General features: G+C 36.2%; 1 protein-coding gene across 1 annotated transcript in view; it reads left to right on the forward strand.

The window, feature by feature from the left end:
• Positions 1–21920, forward strand: part of LOC134652016 (uncharacterized) — a 285481-nt gene that overhangs the window by 39660 nt on the left and 223901 nt on the right. The window contains exon 4 of the mRNA XM_063507169.1: positions 19839–19950. Within this exon, the coding sequence (XP_063363239.1) occupies positions 19839–19950 (112 nt within the window). The remainder of the gene's footprint in view (positions 1–19838; positions 19951–21920) is intronic.

Below are 21920 nucleotides of genomic sequence, written 5' to 3' on the forward strand. Positions count from 1 at the left end.
CCTCTCGATCGCTCTTCCATATTCGTGCGATAGAGAGGAAGCTGACGAAGTTTAGATTTTCGTTTTTCGTAGTATCCACTATAAGTAATTGAAAGCCGGGCGTTGCGCATGCGCTTGGGAAGTCTTTGAAATACGTCTGTTTCAACTATAAGAACTTGAATCCTTCTTGAGGCAGGTATTGGTGGAGTTACTAAAGTGATTTTGAAAAATTGGTGCTACAACCTGTCTGCAACCAAAGTGACAGCTGCCCAAATCCTGTTCAAATAACGCTTTGTTTTCAATTGGTACTCAAAACTCATTCTAATTCAGATAGCAGCCGTTTTTTTAATAAGAAATACACTTACCAAGACGTCAACTACGCTGCTGATTAAGTGATTAGCATGTGTACACCAACAGCTTATGTGATTATCTTAATAGTTACTAATTGGATTGCTATTAAACCATCGCATGCGCATTTACTGCAATCATCCCATACTTTTACTCGCCGCCGATTACTATGCAGCAGAACTGTCTAAAGAAACATTTTAATCAATGCTCACACATACGGATTATTTGAAGTATGTCGCGTGAGCTATGATCAATTATTTATACTGTTTGACTGTCCTGTCATTAAATGGAAAAACCACCTTTTAATGCCGTATGTACTTTTAATGATACAGACGTTGTTATTGAGAGTGAATATTCTTTATAACAAAAAGGTGTACGTTTAGTTTTGACAGTGCCTCTGAGAGATGCGATAGCGTTTAAGTTTTCTCTTAATATATACTTGATTTTAAACTGAAAATTTTAACGCATTATTAGGTACAATAGACCCTAATGAAAAGTCATTATATGCGCGGAATTAAGCAGTTCGCGAGAAGTTTGATACGAATTTTTAAGTAGGTAAATTATTTTTGATTCTGGATCATATACAAGTAAACGAATTTTATTTAAAAACCTTGACAACCCGTTTTCCCTTTAGCTAAAACTAGTTTTCCAAACCACCTCGGTGAAAACTAGTTTTAACTGATGGGATTTTTAACTTTAAGGGCCAATTTAGACGGCGCGCGAACTCGTATACGATTTTAGTTACATTGCGGACCATTGAGGTTACGTCAATTCAGCCGACCGATCAAATGACGCAATGTAATGAAACTCGCATGCGAGTTCTCGCACCGTCTAAATGAGCCCTAAGTTAAAACTCAAAACGATTTCAAGTACCGTGGTGGTAAAAAGTAACTGTGCTGTAATTAATTCCCGCTTTGAAATTCGTAACGGTCTTTCGATGTACAATCAAGCCCACATATGAAATGTTGATTTGCAATTCTATTAAAAATCGGATGATGTTAGTTATTGAACGAGGACAAAAACACGCTATTGTCTAATATACTTTTTTTACTCTTACTACACCTACTGTGCTTTTTATTAACTACATACTTACATTGTCTTAATCATTTACATCGGCAAATAGTGATAAGAGTCATCTATTCAAATCATGTATTTAGATGATTCATAACGTAACGATATTTTGGTTATTTGTAGTGAAGAAAACATTTTTAAGTGTTCATATCCCACAAACTTTGGTTTGTTAACTAACCAACTTGTAGATTTTAAAGGTAATACTTAAGCGTCTTTAAGCACACTTTAGCAGGAGTTTTCAATAAAATGGAACACTTTTTCCCAAATAATGAGATAAGGCATTTTTGATTCCTTATCAGTTCCTTTAAAAAGTGTATAAAACTGAATTTATTAACTTTAAAATTGAAGTCTCTAAGGACTGATAAACTTTAGGACAGAATTTGTGGCTAGAATATGTATGTGCAATACGATTAAAAACTTAGTCCAGTAACTATCTTCTCAAGCCACATAATTTACAGACGAGTCTGAATGCGAGTCTTTGTTGTGCAAATCGCTTTAGTTATTACTTCTCCTTGATTCTTTCGAAAGATCAAAACTTCGCAGACTAGATGTAAAATTTGTTCCAACTTCACGCTCAACTAAAGTTATAATTTATAATCATTCCAAGATTGCTTTTCACTAATGTTAGTAAGTTTGTAACTAAAAACGTTGCATACTCGTAGATTACCTATCATGTACAACATATAATATGTTATATCTTAACCCATTGTACTCTAGTTTGACTACTTCTTCGTTAACAATTTTTGGTGGTAGAGCATACTACGCTTTAAGTATAAGTTTCTGGTCATGATAAATTGTATAACAACGCGGAAGTTTTTACTATAAGCAGGAAGAAGAAAAGAAGTAGCCATATAAAATGCATACGTCAGAATCAATTTCAAAGTTACCTTACTCTCAGTAAGTACTTGCACATCGCGCATATATCACCCGACCTTGAATCAACAGGGTTCCAGTTCCAAATAAGATATCGCAGAAATCGATCGGTGAGAGAAGGTTGCGCCGGCGTCGGCAGCCAGTTGCATTGACGACGCGCGCTTGCTTACGCGCATCGCGATCTATTGTGTTGGTATTGTTATTGATATTGTTACTAATATGATTTATTTATAACCCAAATGGTTGTGTTGTAAATTGTACAAGGCTATGTAATTAAGATAAATACATTTGTAAAGAGTGCGTGACTGTGTGAATTGGTTAATTTCGAAGTTATGTCGGTGGCTTTCTATTATCATATGGTGTTATTTTGTCAAAAAATGCATGTATAGGTTACTTGTCTTTACGTTGCGAATGTTGCAATCCTAAGCCTAGAAGGAAGTATCGGCAAAAAAAAATTAGTACTGTGTAACAAAACTCGTGCTTTCATTTTAAATATAGTTTTAATTTTCGTTCCGAACCCAGATTTCATGGTAAAAGTAATTTGAAAAGGAGAAATAGGAGAATTATTAATCTTACGCCAATATGTACGGTCGAAAGTATTAATTTGTGACCCATTTCGTACCTTGTCACAGTGACAATCAATACGAAAGTATATGTAGCTAGAGACCTCCCTCATTCTATTGTCACTGTGACATAATTAAATAAATTAATAAATTTCGACTGTACATAATTAAAAAGCCATAAAAATTATAGTACAGCCTTTAACAAGCCCAGTAACCTCGTGTTTCGTATCCGATCCAGCCTTAAGCCCTAGCTACACGGTCGGCGACAAGCCTACTAACCGTCTGACCTTGGTCTGACCTTGGTCAGTTTTGGTCAAATTTTGTTGGAAACAACTGTCTACACGGTCCGGGACGGACCAAGGCCTCGCGGTCTGGGAGCTTGTCGGCGACCGTGTAGCAAGGGCTTTATATAGCCCTTTATGCCAGGCCTTTGCTCTCATAATTGTTGTTTATATTTATAGCAAGGAATCGGAAGTTGATAGGTTTTTACGAGTAAGTGTTTTTGCGTTATCGGTTATTGCGATTTATAACATTTGGGCGTATAGCATTTGTATTTACGTGTTCGTGAAATTATGTTCATGTTTAGTACATACCTACAGGTCGCATGAGGAAGTGCATTTAAAATGAAAATAGGAAAATCGAGAGTTTACATTTTTCATTCGACAGTTATGATCATTTTGATTAGGTACATATAGGTAGAATCATCATGAGGAGACTTAACAGATGATTTAACAGAACGTTGCGGCAATTAGCGTAACTAGCAATTACAAATTAACCATACTTTGTATCAGGTCTATCTGAAAGCGCCCGCCCAGAGCTCAAATATGTATATGTAATAGAGCCTAATATCGTCGCACTTTTGTTTGTCATGGTAATCGTCACCTTTTAACAAGTAGGTATATATTGTGACGTCCCTTATGGCGGTTAGCGCCTACACTAATAGTAGGGGAGCCCAAGAGGGGATTTTTGTGTTTACTCGAGCGTGTCAGATTAAGATATGAGTGATATCTTGCTACCCCGTGTAGTCTACCTTTACCCCTTTTAGCCATTTATATTGAGCCCTTGGTTGGTGGGGGAGGGGGGGGGGTTCAACAAATTGTTAAGCAGATTGTGGATTTGGTCATATTAGTCCAAATTAACGCTATAATTGTGCTATTACTAAATCTGATAATTATTTGCACGTATTTCCTTAATCTGACGGTTACAATGTAAAAATTAGGCGTCAAACTTGTGTTCGTCAAAGTTATAGAAAAAATATAGCATTAACGTGGACAAAAACGACCAAACCCACAAACTGCTTAACGATTTTTAACCCTCCACCAACCTCCCGAAATTTAAAAAAAAATTGTAGACGCTTTCCGGCTCGCTAGAAAAAAAAACCATTATATAACTTTTTTTTCTTCTTATCATCTAATATTTCGATACCAATAGGTCTGTACGACGCCGCCCGAGTAAGTACACATTTAGCATTCGTCGGCTACCCAACTATAATATTAACGCCGCTTCAATACTATTGCGGTGCTATGCGACGTAAGCGCCAGCCGCCATAAGGTACCTTTTCCCGTGGAACGTCAATATAAATAAGTGCGAAAGTACATATCTCGATGGACTGACTAATATCAACCTATAGCTATTGTATTCTTGTGACGATAGACTTTTTAAAGTTTTAGCAAACCTAATACATATTAAATTATCATATTAACTAGATACCTAGTAAGAAATAATGAGCCATAACCCGAGCTCATCGTAACAATTTAGCCGTTTCAAAGTTTTTTAACGTTGATGAGTCAAGGAAGCCATTTCCTATAATACGCCATTTTGTGTAGGCGATTTCCTTTTAAAAATACTAACACACGCTGACTTCATAATAGGTTTTTTTTTATTATATTGCATAGCATTGGTTACGTATGTCAAAGTCAAGGTTGCGTTACTATATTGTACAAATACATAGTGATTTAATTGCTTAAAGGGCAGTGAACTTAATTTGTAGGTGGCTATACTTTTCCGTGTGCTTTTATTTTTCTTAGTGGCGGTTTTTAATTGGCCAATGTATCAAATCTTTAACACAAATTGGTAAAGTAAGGATCAATCTGTAGTTAAAAAATAAAGGCCAAATTCGCTTGTAGACAAACATAAAAACAAATAAACAACTTCTCATACCTACACGTTCCGTCGTCGGTTATACATACAAAAACTCAATTCGTAATGTCAAACATTCGCAAGATTGAATAAAACCTATAAGGGGTGCGATTATTAGAGAATTCAATAAGACAATAAGCCATGCTAAAGCAATATCATTATCGAAATAGGTACTAAGATAACTCGACTTAAGGGGACGGTATATGACGTTTTCGATTTAGACCTCACTTTGTGCAATCAATTTGTTCAATGAATGATTAATAACTGCATTAAATTATACGTAAATCTGTTCACGAAGAAGCCGTGTACCGGCTCTTCACGCCATATTTTTTTTTATTTCCTGTAATTCTCTACAAATCGACACTAAAAGTGTCCAAAAATCAAAATATGGAGTTCCGTTTGAGCAAGACGCATTACAGTTTTGTCTTTGACAGTAATTGAGTTGTTGTGGGATTTTGAAGGCTAGATAACTAAACTACCAGATTATTATCTACTTATATTTTTACTCACAAATACAACACAGAAATTCAATCCCAAATGTAAACTTTCGTATAATTTCCATACATTGACGACATCACTCAAAACTCTTCTTCGAGTCAGATGGCCGTTGGCCTTGCATCGAAGCAGACGTGTACGTCGTCATAGCTCGTTTTTGACATTAATAAAGACATTTCATCATATACGCATACGAAAATGTATACCAGTAGATAAATTGTATTTCATAAAATAGGGTAAATAAATCTAATCACGTCGAGCTCCAGTCAAATTTTAAATGTGAGTTGTTGTTATTTACGGGTCGTAACGGTTGAAAACAGCAGTAAATTATCCTAAAACAATACGATTACAATCGAATTTAAGTAACTTGTTCCTTCAAAACCCGCTTAAAATGAAAAAAGTTTAAAGACTCGTTTTACTGATTGGGATTGATTTTCATTATGCTGGTATCAATTTTGCGTCATTATAAAAATGTATATGACTTCTGTACGTCAATGACTTTTGATGTCAATTAATTGTAATCTTGTATTTATGTTAGAGAATATTATATGTTCATTTAAATATTACTCATCTATTAATACGAAGCGTAATTCGTTTAATACCTAAAGACTTGCAGTGTCTACACCTACTTTGTTGACGTTCGTTCCGTCTATGTATGCGATTACGTAACGTGCTGTTCTGATAATCTTCAAGAATCAAGATAATTAATAACGGCAAGACCAGCATTTAGTACCAGCGAGTTTTGCGGATTTGGAGACCGAGATGAAGCTTACAGGCCAATATCGCTGCGGCCTGGCCTGCTTATTGTTATGTGTATAAATCGAATGTTATATTATTTTACTATAAAAAACAATGTTTTATTTCAATGACATTCTGTGCGTAGAGGTATGTATGTTTCGGTGATTATAAGAATTATGTCCACACAATAATCGTGCAAAGCAGAGACTGCATTATTTCTTTACGGTATAAGCGGTAAGGAAAAACTCATTGGTATCCTGGCTCGTACCAATGAGTTTTTCGGAACTTATGTACGAAATATCATTTGATATTTACCACTAGCTTTTCGGTGAAGGAGGAAACATCGTGAGGAAACCTGCATACTCGTAGTGCATACATTTGCGAAGAAATTCAAAGCTGTGTGTGAAGTCCCCAATCCGCATTGGGCTAGCGTTGAGATTATTGTCTATACAGGGTGGTCCAAACCGTGACGTCCAAAAATCGTGGGCTATCATAATGTACCCCATATGTATGTTAGCCGATTTTTCGTACTTTTCAAGTTATGATTTTTTAAGCTTTTAACTTTTCCTATGTAGGTAATATTCTCCGACCGTCCTTAGTCTGGGACCGGTCTGAAAACCAGCGCCGGGCACCTAGGCCCGGCACACGCTGAGACTGGAACCCTTTACCTAATACAAAGACTCGGAATAATAAACCAACAGGAACCGCCATTAACAGGCGTTCCCCTCTGCCAAAAGTCGGCGGCCGCCGGTCAAGGAGGTTATATAAAACTAGTTGCCATACGTCATACGCCATTCAGCAAACGTCAGTCTAAGCGGAATGTTAGGAGCAGAAAATGCCGAATTGTAGCGTTTTCTCCTGTAAAAACCGATCGGACGCATCTAACGTACTTAAAGAACACGTTTCTTTTCATATGTAAGTACTATTACATGTAAATATTATCAAATAGTGCACTAATTTAGCAAAAAACTAATAAACATTGTCAATCTGAAAGTGATACCACTTCATGGTACTAGATCAAATTTAGGGTAATATTTAAAGAAGACTTTCTAAATATTCATTAGGTATACCTAACTTCTAATTTGCGCTGCTTATTATTATATAATTTATATAACACATTATTTTTCTATAACACCTTATTTTTATATCAACATAATCCATTCAATGAAATAAATAGTATAAATCATAAATAACGTGATATTACCGATATAGGGTCATTGTGCTAGTTTCCGTCCATGCTCTAGTCTCTAGTTTTCGTCCACATGACAGATTAGCAAATAACATAATATTTGATATTTAATTTGCTACTTGCCTAATCCATTTTTTATGTAGATAGATACTCGTATATTGTCTCGACATTAAGGATTGCATTAAGTCCAAATTTGTGCAGCAATGTAGATTTATATTCAATTTCGTCAAGTGGACGAAAACTAGAGCTGGACGAAAACTAACGCACCTACCCTACTACTGTTTGAAAATTCATTTTTCTCTTAGTTTCTATCGTATATTTTTTATTTGACATGTCCAATATTTGTATTGCATTTTATTTATTTTAAGGTATTTACTGCCGTCATTTTCCATAAATAGGCACTTTTAATTTATTACTCTGGTATCACTCTACCATAGTTAGCGATGGGACACCATAAAAACCAATATCGATAAAATCTATATTGAACATTATAAATATATTGTTATTTTGATTTATTTTTTTAGATTTCCAAAAGATGCAATAAATTTTAAACATAAGTAATTTTCAGCTTATCAAGCCATCGAAAACCTAAAAATATTGCAATATTAGTCACGTTTTAAAGATCTAAGAACTAGCGTTATGTTCAATTAGAATTATTTTTAATAGGTGACGATGATCCTTATGTCATAATGCAGGCGTGCGATGGCCAAGTCATTATACGTATTACAAATTAAAGATAATTATCTTATTGATACGGTTTTAACACCCCCTGGCACTGATTAAAATAACCGACTTGGTTTCACATTAGCATTACATCTCAACACTTTTTTGTAGTAGAAGCGTTGCGAGATTTGCACTTTCTTACATGTAATGTTTTTGATGGTTATAATTGACTAAAGCAGACAGTTAAAATTCAGTCAATAAAATATCGACAATATTATCGACAAGTCCCTCGCACTTCTACGTTTACTTAGAACTGACATCATCTCGTTCACGGACAGGGTTGTCTGTGTTTGTTCTTGTATTTGTGTGAATATAGTTTATGCTAGTGTTTGATAATTTTGTCGTGTGCGTGTGTAGCGACGCGTGCAAAAAATGCATTAGTGTTTACATTATTTGTGTGCGTTCCTCGCCCCCCGCGCCGAAAACGGCAGAATTTTTCACATAGAAATTAGTGCGTGTCACCACTCCATATTGGATTATTCCTCCGAGTACAAAGATCTTCTCACTTTTGTTTTGTATATGATAACAACTGTTTTATTTTATTATGTAAGTAATTCTAACTCTATTTTATGTTCATGTATGTGGCAATAAACAATTCTTATTCTTATTCTATTCTTATTCTTATTCCTATGAAATTCCGGGGTTCCCATACAGAGTGGCTGAAAAATAACTGCATTCCGTTGCCAGGGAGGTGTTGGGATTATACTGAGCAACTTTTATTATGGGACCAACCCCGAAATCGCGAAAAAAAATTGGCTTTTTATACATTTTGGCTAGTCCATTTTCTATGGAAGGGTTGGCCCCATTGTAAAAGTTGCTCAGTATAATCCCAAAACCTCCATGGCAACGGAAATGCAGTTATTTTTTAGCCACTCTGTATGGGAACCCCGGAATTTCATATGAAAAGTTAAAAGTAAAAAAAAATCATAACTCGATAACTACGAAAAATCGGCTAACATACATGGGGTATATTCTGATAGCCCACGACGTGAGGAATCTAAAAAAAAATTTTTGGACGTCAAGGTTTGGACCACCCTGTATATAGGCTGAATTATTATTATTATTTATAGGCGGTACGGTACCGTTATTATTTATCAATACCGCTTCGTTTTGAAGGTACTATACCTGTTGAAATATAAAGTACGGTACCGGTATAAAATTACAGCAGGTACAACAATTTTTTATAGGTGTACAGTCAGCTGCAGAGAAAAGGTACCACCCCTGCATACAATCTTCTATGCAGGGGTGACCTGCAGCTGACTGTACCTAAACCATCACTGACCGAGCGTAGGCGAAGGTCTCCGTTTCAGCTTGGGCAAAAATACTTTCGTTTGTTCGAATGTTCTCCTTTGCATATCACATTTCTCAAATATCTCGAGAAAATTTGTAAGCAGGTTCGGTAGTTGGATATAATTACTCGGTATCTTTTTTTTTATAAGTTCTAATAGGCAGAGATTGTCATAAAGGACTTAAGCGACAGTAGGGTCTGTGGTACTTAAGACCATTGTGATTATTCGTAGTGTCCGACCGAAGATTCGGTTTCGGTTTCGGTTTCGGCCAGTTTCGGCCATAAAATCATGTTTCGGCCGTAGTTTCGGTTTCGGTAAAAAACGGCCGAATCTTTCGGCCTGGCCGAAACATACGAAATAGTACTTCGTATTATGAAACTAAACTATGTGACAAAGACCAAAAGTTGGGGAGCAAGTAGGACAACAATATTTATATATACAGAAATTTGTGTTTCGGTCGGACACTAATTATTAGGTACTTACTGATTACGCTGCGCCGCGTGGAACGTGAGGTGCGTTGGGGTAAGTACATACAAATCATTCAAGAAAAAAATCCCTTTTAAGATCACTCGTGTGTCTGCCCCTAATAGACTAATTCATTTGAAATTTGGTACACATTTTTCACATATGACAAAGAGTCGGTGATCCAAAGATGGACTAGTAACGTAAATAAATAAACTTTTAACTTTGCGGCCATTTTTTTTGTATCGTGTGATATATCAGATATTAAATTGTAAAATATTTACTAATAATAAGCATTGGTCACGTAAATTATTTTTAGTCTTTTTTTGCAAGTATGAATGATATAGAACATTATTTCAATTATTTTTAAAATTAAGCCTATCCAAAGGCGACTTGGAAGATGTGTCATGGGGATCTATATTCGTTGGGTGAAAAACAAGTTTTTTTGTCTAATTATCGTTTAAAACACAATCGATCGGCAATAACGCGGGCACATAAAACAAAAAACTTCTTTTTTCACTCATAAAACTCCTTAAACCTAATAAGAGCTAAACAAAAACAAGTGCGAGTCGGACTCGCATTCTAAGGGTTCCGTATATTAAGTCCGTCTCACGCTTGACTGAACATTTCTTATAGATTTTCCTGACATATATAGGTAAAGAACTACTTTGTGTATTTTTTTCAAAATTTTAGATCCAGTTGTTTCGGAGAAAGTGGGCGGAGAATGATCATTTTTTGCCTATTTTCATGAATAACTGCTGAACTATTAATCCTAAAATTATAAAAAAAATATATCTTTGAGATTCTTACAATGAGCTCTTTTATTTGATATGTAACACTATATAGTTTAAAAAACATATTTTTTAATTTTTTCATTTACCCCCCCCAAAAATGGCTACCGTATTTCAAATTCTCTAAAATACATTTTATTTACGTTACACGTCCATCTTTGGGTCACAAATTTACATTTGTGTGCCAAATTTACATATGTGTGCCAAATTTCAACTGAATTGGTCCAGTAGTTTCGGAGAAAATAGACTGTGACAGACGGACGGACAGACAGACAGACGCACGAAGAATTATATGTATATGCACTTATCCCAACGCACCTCTCGTTCTACGCTGCGCGGGGTTCATTGCCGCTCCTACCGCCGTAAGTGTAAGTACAACTACATCATCAAGGCTACGATCGAAGATAATCAGATCAGCACTGAAATAATAGCGGTGGAATGCCAGTATAATATTTAATTATTTATTTTAATTTTATAAATTTAATAGCAAAATAAATAGCGAATATACGATACTCGTACAAGTAAATCTGTAAAGATCTTAGGGGTACATCAGCCGACATATATTATTAAATTTTATTTTGTCGGCCTTAATTAAATTTCCACCCTGCCGAAACTTTATTTATTTAAATTTTTAATTGAATTGATTTTTCGCCTTATGAATAACCGTATAGAGTAGTAAATAACATTTTACATCTGACTTAATGACATCTGGGTTTATTCGGTTTAACTTTACAAAACGCGTATCTCGACAAAGCCATAATATGCAGAAAATAGTTAACAATCAAATGAATTAAATTAGAATTTAAATACGTCACGTGTGACATGAACAGACAAGGAGAGCAAGATTTAATGTATTGTTTCTCTTTCTTCTTTCAATGGAACGTTTTTACAGTTTCTGTTCCTCAAAAGAGGTCAGTGGTTAACACTAAACTCAAAACGCTATCTTAAAAAAACTTGATGGGTCAATGACCTGTCCCAGTAAAGTGAGGTAGTGTGCGTGAAGTGCGCTTGTGTGTGAAATGGGGTAAATTGACAGAATCTGAAAATTTACCCACCTCTACCGTCACCTTAAGTGACTTCACAAATCATTGGAGAGATCTGAACGTAATCAGATTATACTTAGTACCTACAGTACTCTATGGAGTAGTAACACGTCCCATACTAACAAAATATTGGAGCGTGGGAGCAATAAATACCACAGAAAAACTTAATAGTTAAATTCTATACAAAAATGACCATTTTTAATGCGTCCAAGTGAATCATCTTTTCGCGTGTGGGCAGAAAATTCGTGTACAAGGAAATGTATTTTGATAATAAAGTTGACTGCAGACAAGCAATTTTGTATTTGGCTCGCGCGATCAACACCTGAGACCGTGCCCGTTTCGCAAAAGGATTCTAACTCGTAAAACAAGCCGAAGTCCCTTTCTAACATAAGAAGTGAAAAAGAGACTTCCGTTTGTATTACAGATTTCGTGACAGCGCCTGAAGTAATGAAAATCTCACTCCTTTCAGATAATATCTTTGAGGAATTGTATTGTATGTTTCGATGTTTCCGTTACAAAATACGTACTCGTAAGTAATTTCGACTCGTTCAACCGCGGTATTCGGAAAACAAGACCCGTTCTAGAGAAGAGAACGATACGATATGTACTAGATACCTGGTAGTTTAGATTTCAACTAGATATCTTTTGCAGCTCAATTCGGGCAACCAATGTCACTTTTACGTTAAATTATCGTATTAAGATCGTTTCAAAATCGTTTTGAGTTGTAAAAATACATAACGAGACGTTTTAGACATTGTGGAAATCGTTCAAGAGTATCTCCAGAATCGCGGAAATGTCAAATTTGACAGGTTAGATCTTAAACATATCGTTGTCGTATCTTGGTGATGTTCTAATAGATGTCTAGTTCAAAATCCGAATCGGGCCCCAAAACAGAGTTAATTATATTAATATTCAGCGCATGATGGGACATACTAAAACCTAATTACATAACTGAGACCAGTCTAGAGGTCTAGTACATAATTAAATTTATCAGACCCGCATTTGCATATGAAATTAATGAAGGACCGGACCTTGACCAGAATTTTCTTCATTCATATTTGAAAATGTGATTCCATTTGCGTGGTACCTAAAGTTAATGATTATGACACTTTGAATAACAATATTTTTTTATGAAATTTGCCAAAGGACCCTGTACAAACAACAATGCACTCTTAACTTAACTGTCCATCGGTGGACCTTATGCCTTTTGTAATAAGGTTTACGAACTGTCAATTAACAGTGTGGACGATGGTACATTCGACAGCACCGCAACTTTACGAGTTAGGGCTCATTTAGACGGCGCACGAACTCGTATACGATTTTAGTTACATTGCGGACCATTGAGGTTACATCAATTCAGCCGACCGATCAAATGACGCAATGTAATGAAACTCGCATGCGAGTTCTCGCACCGTCTAAATGAGCCCCTAAGCATAGCCGTCTAGTTACCTGTACTTTTATTCCTACTAATATAATCAATGCGAAAGTATCTCTGTCGGTCTGCCTCTTCACGCTTAAACCGCTGAACCAATTTGGACTACTTTTGGTATGGAGATAGTTTGAGGCCCGGGAAAGGACATAGGGTAGTTTTAATCTGTGCTTTATATACAAAATTATATGATGGTGGCAATGTATCGAGCTGTCGTTTAATAAAATTGAAATGTCGCTTCAGTCTCTGCTTTTCGCAAGAGAAAACTATGCGACGCTCCGAGTAGAAAATTAACATGGGAAAAAAGTGTCCTACTTACTCGCCACCGAAGCGATTATCTTGCATTTCTATAGGTTAACAGAAATGATCTGTTGATGGATATCAAACGGCACAATCTACGCAAAATGCTTAACAATTTTGGGGTAAACATAACAAATATCAAATATCAGAAAAACAAGATTGGCATAGACAATGGTAAGTAACTTTAGTCGATCCAAAAAGTACCTGACGGCTAGACATCCTAGCGGTTAAAAGGATTCATTATTTTTAATTAAAAAAAAAAGCGGGCACTATGTATAATTGAGGTTAATGCCATCTAGAGTTATTTCGTCGCATTACTTGAAACCCGTAAGCAACACACTGTTAGTACTCGAGTTATATTAATACCAGTTAGAAGGACACTCACTAGATGGCATTTAAATCAATAAAGAAAAACTCGATGACATTACATGTAACAGTTTTTCGATCAGGTCACGTGTCCGTCTTACGGTCACGTCATCTCTCGCGAGTTTAACATTTTTTCCCCACCTCAAAAAGTGCACAGCGCCGCTAAAGAAGTTTTCACTTCAAAAATAATTCCTCCAGGATTAAACATAAAGGTTACTCCCACGGTGGCTTTTAAAAGTATAAAGTTTCATTTCTGCGAAGTAATATTAATGTTTTTGTGAAATAAATTCACATTATTCCTTACCTAGTCTAGACGGAACGCTCCATCGAGCACGGTTAGGAATTTAGCTTTATCTTCTGCATCGTTCCGTCAGCAATCGAGACATAATATTCCGACTGAAATCAGAGATATTACGATATTGTAGATAGAAATTTCGACAATGTTAAACATGTTATCTTGTATTTCGATTGGTAAGGATAGATAAATTGCTAAGAAGTTTTGGTATTTGGACCAATAGGTGCATTTGAACACATGTCACGCAGTCTTGATCGACTTTTTGGGAGACTGTAACGCCGAAGCGATCGGCTTCAAGGTAAAAAAAATCGTAGTACACATTAAAACACGCACAACACACACACATCCATTAAAACTATTGGTACAGTCAGCAGCAATAGTTGCTAAGCGGGCCAGGTGTTCGAAATGATCTTGACGCGACTTTATTGTTAAGAGCTCTTATGAACACTTATTGATTTTCTTTTTTTCTTGCTGTTGTTGTCTGTACATGTCCCTACATGTTTTGTGATCGTCACGAATAAAAATCTTTTATCTTATGAGCGCGTGAAGGTAATTTTGAAACCCACGCCCGCTTAGCAACTTCTGCTGCTGACTGTACTTAAGACTTGACATCTAGCTAGCTAGATTTAACGCGTGTTCGTTAAATGCTAGTGAAAGAATCCATAGGTTGTTATGAACGAACAAGAATATACATCATTGTTTTTACACTGTGTTTATACAATCCAGTCATAATATACCATGTCCCTGTGACATTAATGTATTGACGTTGTCGAATCTACATAGCGTAGGAGGGTTAGGTTGCCTAGACGGCATTCTATCCATGAAGGCCGTTTTGCGGCCTACCAACTAGGTTTAGAACCTAAATCACCGTTTCGAAATAATAGTTTTGATCTTAATCTAGCCCGACTGGCTTAATATTGAGGTTTGATGTTATTAGATAAGTTGGAACGTAATTAATAATTATGGCAAAGGCAATATAGGAATATCAATAATTTTATTTCGTCATTATAGGTGTACGTAAATACATTAGTACAGGTGATTAAGGGGGTTTTTTCAATGCAGCAGCTATGATGTACCTAATGATGATGATTACTTATCCCTAGATGTGATTGTTTGATGTATGTAAATATCAAACAATAAGGACGTAGATGAACGATTACGTAACTTTACATATTAGGTTACTCGATAGTGACTCTCGTAACTTGAGATATACTTATGATCCACATCTATTGATTAAATTTAAGATTGTATGATAAATATTACTATGCAAAATTACATTTAAGTATTGTAATTGTCTTTTATTTTCAATAATCAATAACAATACCAACGAATCCTAATTATTTGACTGCTATAGAGTAAAGAACAAATAAAGTGTCCCGATATTCGCCCGATCTTGATATTTATGTGAGCTCATAAACTTCAAGAGCCGAACAGTTGCGTTGGCGCAACATGCGGATTTACTTCAAGGATTACAAAATCAAAGTGGTAAGTTTACGTTACATTGCTTTTTACTTGTCGGAAAATTCCTTCATGGCCGTTATACATTGGCCAATTCTGTTTATAACTTTTAGGCAAACCATACGGCTGCAATAGCTGTTTTGGCGTTGTAGCCGATTCTCGAATGGTTAGGCGGGAGTTTAGAACCGGAGATGTGTTTGTGTCCTGGTTCGTTCGTTCGTAGTAGTTTGTGGAAAGTAGACAGAGGGCAATAGAGAGTACTCTCTCCAGGCGGGTGTTACGCCGGGGAACCGAAGTCCGCTGAAAGTTGTTCAGAAGTAGTGTTTATTAGGATCTGACTTCTCGACACCGTAAGCGCGATGTAGAAAGTGCTAACGCCATCTGCTACAATCTTGTGACACGACGTTGTCAGTCACAGAGGAGACGCCACAAGTTTTTAGGAACCTGTCTACCAAATACGGAATAGTCATTTTTCCTCGCGTGACCACGAGTCCATCGCTTGGCAAGGGTTAAGAATGCAAGGTCTGAAATAAAAGATACCTTCTATTTCTCGCTTTACTGTTTTCCTTTCGGATAAACGCACACAACGAGCGCAGGTAACGGGTTTAAGGGCCACCCCACACTAACGTCTCTCGAGCGTCAGCGTCTAGTCAACTCTAGGGCTGCTGCTCGAGGCAACGTTGGCGCAACTACGCAGCGACGCAATTTTCCGTAGCGCTGTCTAGACGACGACGCTCAAAAGGTGATAGTGTGGGTGTGAGGTGGCCCTTAGAGCTATCCCTTTGTTGACTAGACGCCGACGTTCGGGAGACGCTAGCGTGGAGTCGCCCTAAGGGCCCGGGAAATCACTTCGGCAACCGCATCACTATGGTAATAGACGGTCGATGTAATAATTCCCGGTCTTTATTTGAATAGGGTACGGTTCATGTTACGATTATTATAAGGTTAGCTGATACACGTGGGAATTTAATAGAATTCAGTAAAGCTACTGTTTTATGCCTACGCACCTCGGTAACACAGCAATCTAGTATCGTCAGCGACTAAATATTTACATATACATTTGATAGACCACATGACTGATACTTATTTGACACATTTTCTTGCCTGGATCCTAGCCATCGGCTGGCTGGCCCCATGGCCCCATCTATAAAAACCTTCGACTGCTGCCCGCAATCAATTTTCAAAGCTTGTGGTCTTCGAAATTTTCACACACCTTTACATGTAAATGTGACACAAAGAAACATTATGCTGAAAGGTTCAGCTAACTTTACCTCTTACTACCTCCTGGGAAGCCTAGTGTTTCCCAGTTGGGAACTAGCAACAATGGCGCTAAGCCGAGCTGTTTGTATTGTTGTAATCTTTGGACCCGGGAGCGCTTTGAAATATGCTTTGACCCGGTTCTAGTCTAAACTAGTAGGCTAGCCTGTGTATACCCGGTTACTGCGAGCAAAGTTTTGGTGTGTCACAAGTAGGGCTTGCAAATATTCGAAACTTTCAGATATTCGAATATTCGACTTTTTCTGACGACGTATTCGAATATTCGAATAATTATTCGAATATTATAAAAAATAAGAAAAGGAACGAGAAATCGGTTTATTATCGTTTTATTCAAAAGCTTTTTTCACATATTGCTAAAACTAAGGATATTTGGCAGAAATCCACTTAATTGACTAGATTTTATCATCCTACTATTTATAAGATGCCCACATTTATAAAAACAAGTAAAACGCCAAAATTAAAGATATTTAATATTTCTAGATAAAACTTATTATAAATGAGTCGTTGCGTGAAATAATATAACTTTAACCATCCAAACACCTAGGTATGTAAGATATTTTTTTTAGTAGGTAATTATTTTCCGATTTAAATTAACTTGTAATCACGCAGACGCCTGTAAAAAGGCCTTTAATTTCATTGTATTTTGAATCTTTATTGACTTTATTTGTTTTGGCAAGTTATTATTCCTAATGGTCGGCTAATTATATAATATTGGAATATTTAAGGGAAAAAGTTAGTTGAGTACTGGGTGGATTATTCGTCAGCTAAAGGTGTATGGTTAGATTACCAAGTTGGGCAGGTTTGGTATGATTAATTTTGAGAATTGCGATAAATGGCAAGGTTTAGACTTCAAAAATTCGCTTAACGTACGCTTGTACTGAATAAACAGAATGACCCTTTAACTTAAAACTTACGCACCGTAAAAATAACATACTTTTTGATTTCGTTTTCTTTTAAATTGAGTTAGGTTTCACTGTATTCACGAAGTCTATCGAGAGGAATACAGTAAAAATATTATATCCTTCGTATTTGGGTACCTTCGTTCCTCATTCATTGTAAATACCCGTAAACCACACAGAAACTGTAACTACAGCGGATGACATAGATTTTTTTTATAGTAATAAAAAATATTCGAATATTCGAAACCTGAACGGCCGAATATTCGAATATCAAAACAGGTCGAATATTCGACAAATTCGAATATTCGAATATTCGAATTGCAAGCCCTAGTCACAAGCTTATTATTAACAGGATAAAACTTTCAACGCATTTTCAGTACTTTAGGCGTTGAATTCAAAAATTGTCTTTTATCTGACCCTGCCGATACCGCAAAATGGTCTAATTTCTAGAAAACTTATCAATTAATACAAAACACCTTTACGAATTAAATTAACAATGCAGTTATAGGGAAGTTCAGGGATAGCCTCGTCTTTTACTGCCTATTTTGTGCCATATATGTGTCTATGTGTTCTGTATAATAAAAAGTTAATACATACATTACAAACGCCTCTCTGTAAAGCTTAGTCATTTTGGCTCGCAATGTTCCAGATAGAAACCGTGAACACAAACTCCTACGCACATTAACTTAGTCTCCCATATGTCAAGAGATCCGAATTCAAGGGCGAGAAAAAGCCATGCGCAATCACCAAGCATGCTATGTACATTTATTAGAACGACCAGTACAAAATTGATCTTCGATTACGTGTAGTTCTTACGAATCCTAAGTCAAGTGTTATACTGGGCAAAGTTCATAGTTGGAATTTTATTTTTGGAATAGGCCCTTAGATCTTTCAAAGAACGTTTCACCTTCCGTCTCATTACGCCATCGGGGTCTTTGTAAAAGCTAACGGACGTAACTACCAGTAGTACGTATGTTGCCTTCCACTTTTCTTGTACGAAAACTGCCGATAGACTAACACCTAGGTACTAGGCTCAAACTGCCACTAAAAGGCATTTTCAACACAGTAGGTTTTAGGTTTCATTAGAGTAGGTTTTGCAGTTCCATTGAGTATTCACGGTAAAAAACAGTTTCAACGTTAAAAATACGTATTTGAGAAGGGTGTGTTTAAAAAGCGCTGTTGGGTTCAATGCAGCGTTTTATTTGAAACAGGTATTTACTGTATAAATAAACGAGTAAACGAACGAAACGAGTAAAAAAATAAATATCGAAAACCTGATTCTTTCAAATCTGGACGTTCTTGGGCTCATTCTACTCAGAATCGACAGCATTCTCCATTCCGCCATTAAAAAAAGATGTCCCGAAATGTCCATTCCATTACGTCACGTTTTATTATGAGAAAAAATTTCATTTATATGGACATGACGTAGTGGAATGTACAATTTTCATAATTTTTTTTGGGACAAGTTTTTTTATCATCAGGATTGAATATGCTAGTGATTCTGAGTTGAAAGAACCCAAAAACACCAGGATCTGTGAGAATCGGGTTTTCAATATTTATTTTAGAAAACGCCCTAATAAGTTACGTATTTTATTACCTATGTATTTTCTACAGTACGTACACACAATTTATGTCAGTGCACATTCGAATTGGCCTGCAAGACAAATGCAATTTTGATTTGTCAAAGTAAAGTAACGACTTTACTGTGTAAAGTAACGATGTTGTATCTTCTTTCTGTGTAACTTTTATTTAACTATTGGTTCACTGTATGTTATTTGATGTCTTTTTCTTCTTGTCTGTTACCCTCCGTTCTCACTTGATGGTCTCATCGGAAGACCAGCGCTGGAAGCCACCCAGCAATATGCTGAGATGAGGCCATTTCGTGGCATTTTAATCTTATTTTGTGTTTTCTTTTATATTATGTATTGTCTCGTTTGTTTGTGCTTACGAATAAATTCTATTCTATTCTATTCTAAAGATTCTAAACACAATGAAACAAGAGACCTTTTTACTCTGGGTGGCTAGAGGATATCCTCTAAACCCTTAATATGACTTCCATGTTCGTATAATTTAATCATAGTTAGCTATACAACTATTGTGTTGTTTCCAGCGGCCGTCGCCACCAGAATGCACGGCGCCATGCCGTCGCGCGCAGCCATCGCCCCGCATCAGCAGCACGCCGAAGCGTGTGCCCGCGCAACCCGTCGTCTCCAACGATGCTGGTGAGTAAACTGAATTGATAGTGATTTTAAACCCTAATCGTACTATTTTTTTTTCCTATTTCTATTCCTATTTGGTCTTTCGTTTGGGCCTGCCCCGTCCACGTCCCTCTTCGTACTATAGCTAGTGTAATTAACGAAATATAAAAAAGGAAGAATATGGAGACTATGTAAGGAGAGAGAGAGAGAGAAGAAGATACTGGCCGTATATTACTTGACAAAGTATTTTCGGTAGCATCCGATCGAAGTTTCAGTTTCCATAGGTTTTGGCATAAAAATCATGTTTCGGCCGAAGGTTCGGTTTCGTCCGAAACTAATAGAGCAAGTCCGAACCGTCGATTTCGGTATCGGCAAATAAATCTGGTTTCGGTCGGACCCTAACGAATATTCATTGCTGATTACCTTACATGTTAGGTAAGGTTATGTGAGTAATATAGCTTCTTTGTTGATATGTTAAGTCAGGAAACTCATAATTACATAAGTACGTGAGACATCTCAAGAAAGGTTATGTTGAGATGACTCAGTCGGTGTGAATCACCGATATGTCGTGATCTAACTAAAATGAATGAGTAAATTGACGACTATGGAACGGCACTGCCAATAGGCTAGATGACAAATTTTCATTTATGGTATCAATCAATCAGGTTTGTTTTTAGGTTCAACTGTCTAAATGGGACCCATTGCATTAAAGCAATACAAAAGTCAGAAATGATAGTCAAAGTCCGACAGTCGTACTTCACTCGCGAAACGCCCCGAACAAATCGCTATGTGAACTTGACGTCAAGGTCACTGAGATCGCATCTTAAAGTATTGTCAAAACAAGAAAATTGCATTTTTGATGGTGAAATATTGCGTTTATGTATATAGTTGCTATACAATCTTTTTTTGGATAAAATGTGAGGAATCGAATGGTATCCTTACTTATTTAGTTTTTGAAAGTAAAAAAAAACACTTAAATTTTGAAACTTTCAGGTGCTGTATTTTTGTATTATTTCCATATATTTTTTTAATATCCACAATATTGTGATAAATTGCTCATTTGCTATCTATTTTACTATATTTTGTTATAAAATTCAACATGTGTCATCATCCCTATTTAAGAGTCGCGAGAACCCGCCGCAAAAAACCGCTCCCATTAAGTAACACCCATACAATCAAAGTTACGCTCTCATTTTAAACCGTCAAGCTGAAATAACATGAATGTTGTCATGAACATTTAAGTAACATAGATTTTAACTATGTCAGGTATTAGTTTTTGTGACTAATAATTGTACTTAATACAAATAAAATAGTGTAGAAGTTTGGTATGTAGAACATTTACACAAAAAGCTAGTAACGCCTAAAATTATAATACGAGCAACTTTGTAAATATTAAACATAACTCGGCGCTTTACAAAACTCGGTCCCCAGATTTAACATAAATATTTATAACTCTAAAGAGCCTTGACTCCTAGTAAAACGTAGTTCTCACAGCACTAAGAACCCTAATTACCATTCCGAGAACTTTTCATTTCCTCCTATTTAAATATTAATCTACTGTAGAAAGTATTTTAAAAGTTCAAATAAGCTCCTAATGTTTCTTGAATTCGAAATGGGTTCTGAAAACCGTAGGGTTTATAATGAATCCCTTCTATTAAGTATGCATAGGTACCTTTAGAAACTTTAAGAGGAACCGGGTCTTGAGGTCTAAAGGTTATGTACCTATCAGATTGTATAGTTGTTAGGTGTATACCTCTATTAACATTTATGTTAAAATACTAGTGGGCCTGTTACAGTAGACCACGCGATAAGCTTAAAAAATGTAAATGTAAAATAAAAATTCTTTGTTGATTCATTAGCACATCGAACTCGCAAGTGCCATAGATCCTGCTCCTTTAGGCTAATTTCCATTTCCATTTTTAACATTTTCCAAAATTCTATCTGAACTATAGAACCTGCTAACACAATCTCACGAGATTCAGTTAAGAAATGCG

Source organism: Cydia amplana, chromosome 11 (assembly GCF_948474715.1).
Source record: "Cydia amplana chromosome 11, ilCydAmpl1.1, whole genome shotgun sequence".
Lineage (NCBI taxonomy): Eukaryota > Metazoa > Arthropoda > Insecta > Lepidoptera > Tortricidae > Cydia > Cydia amplana.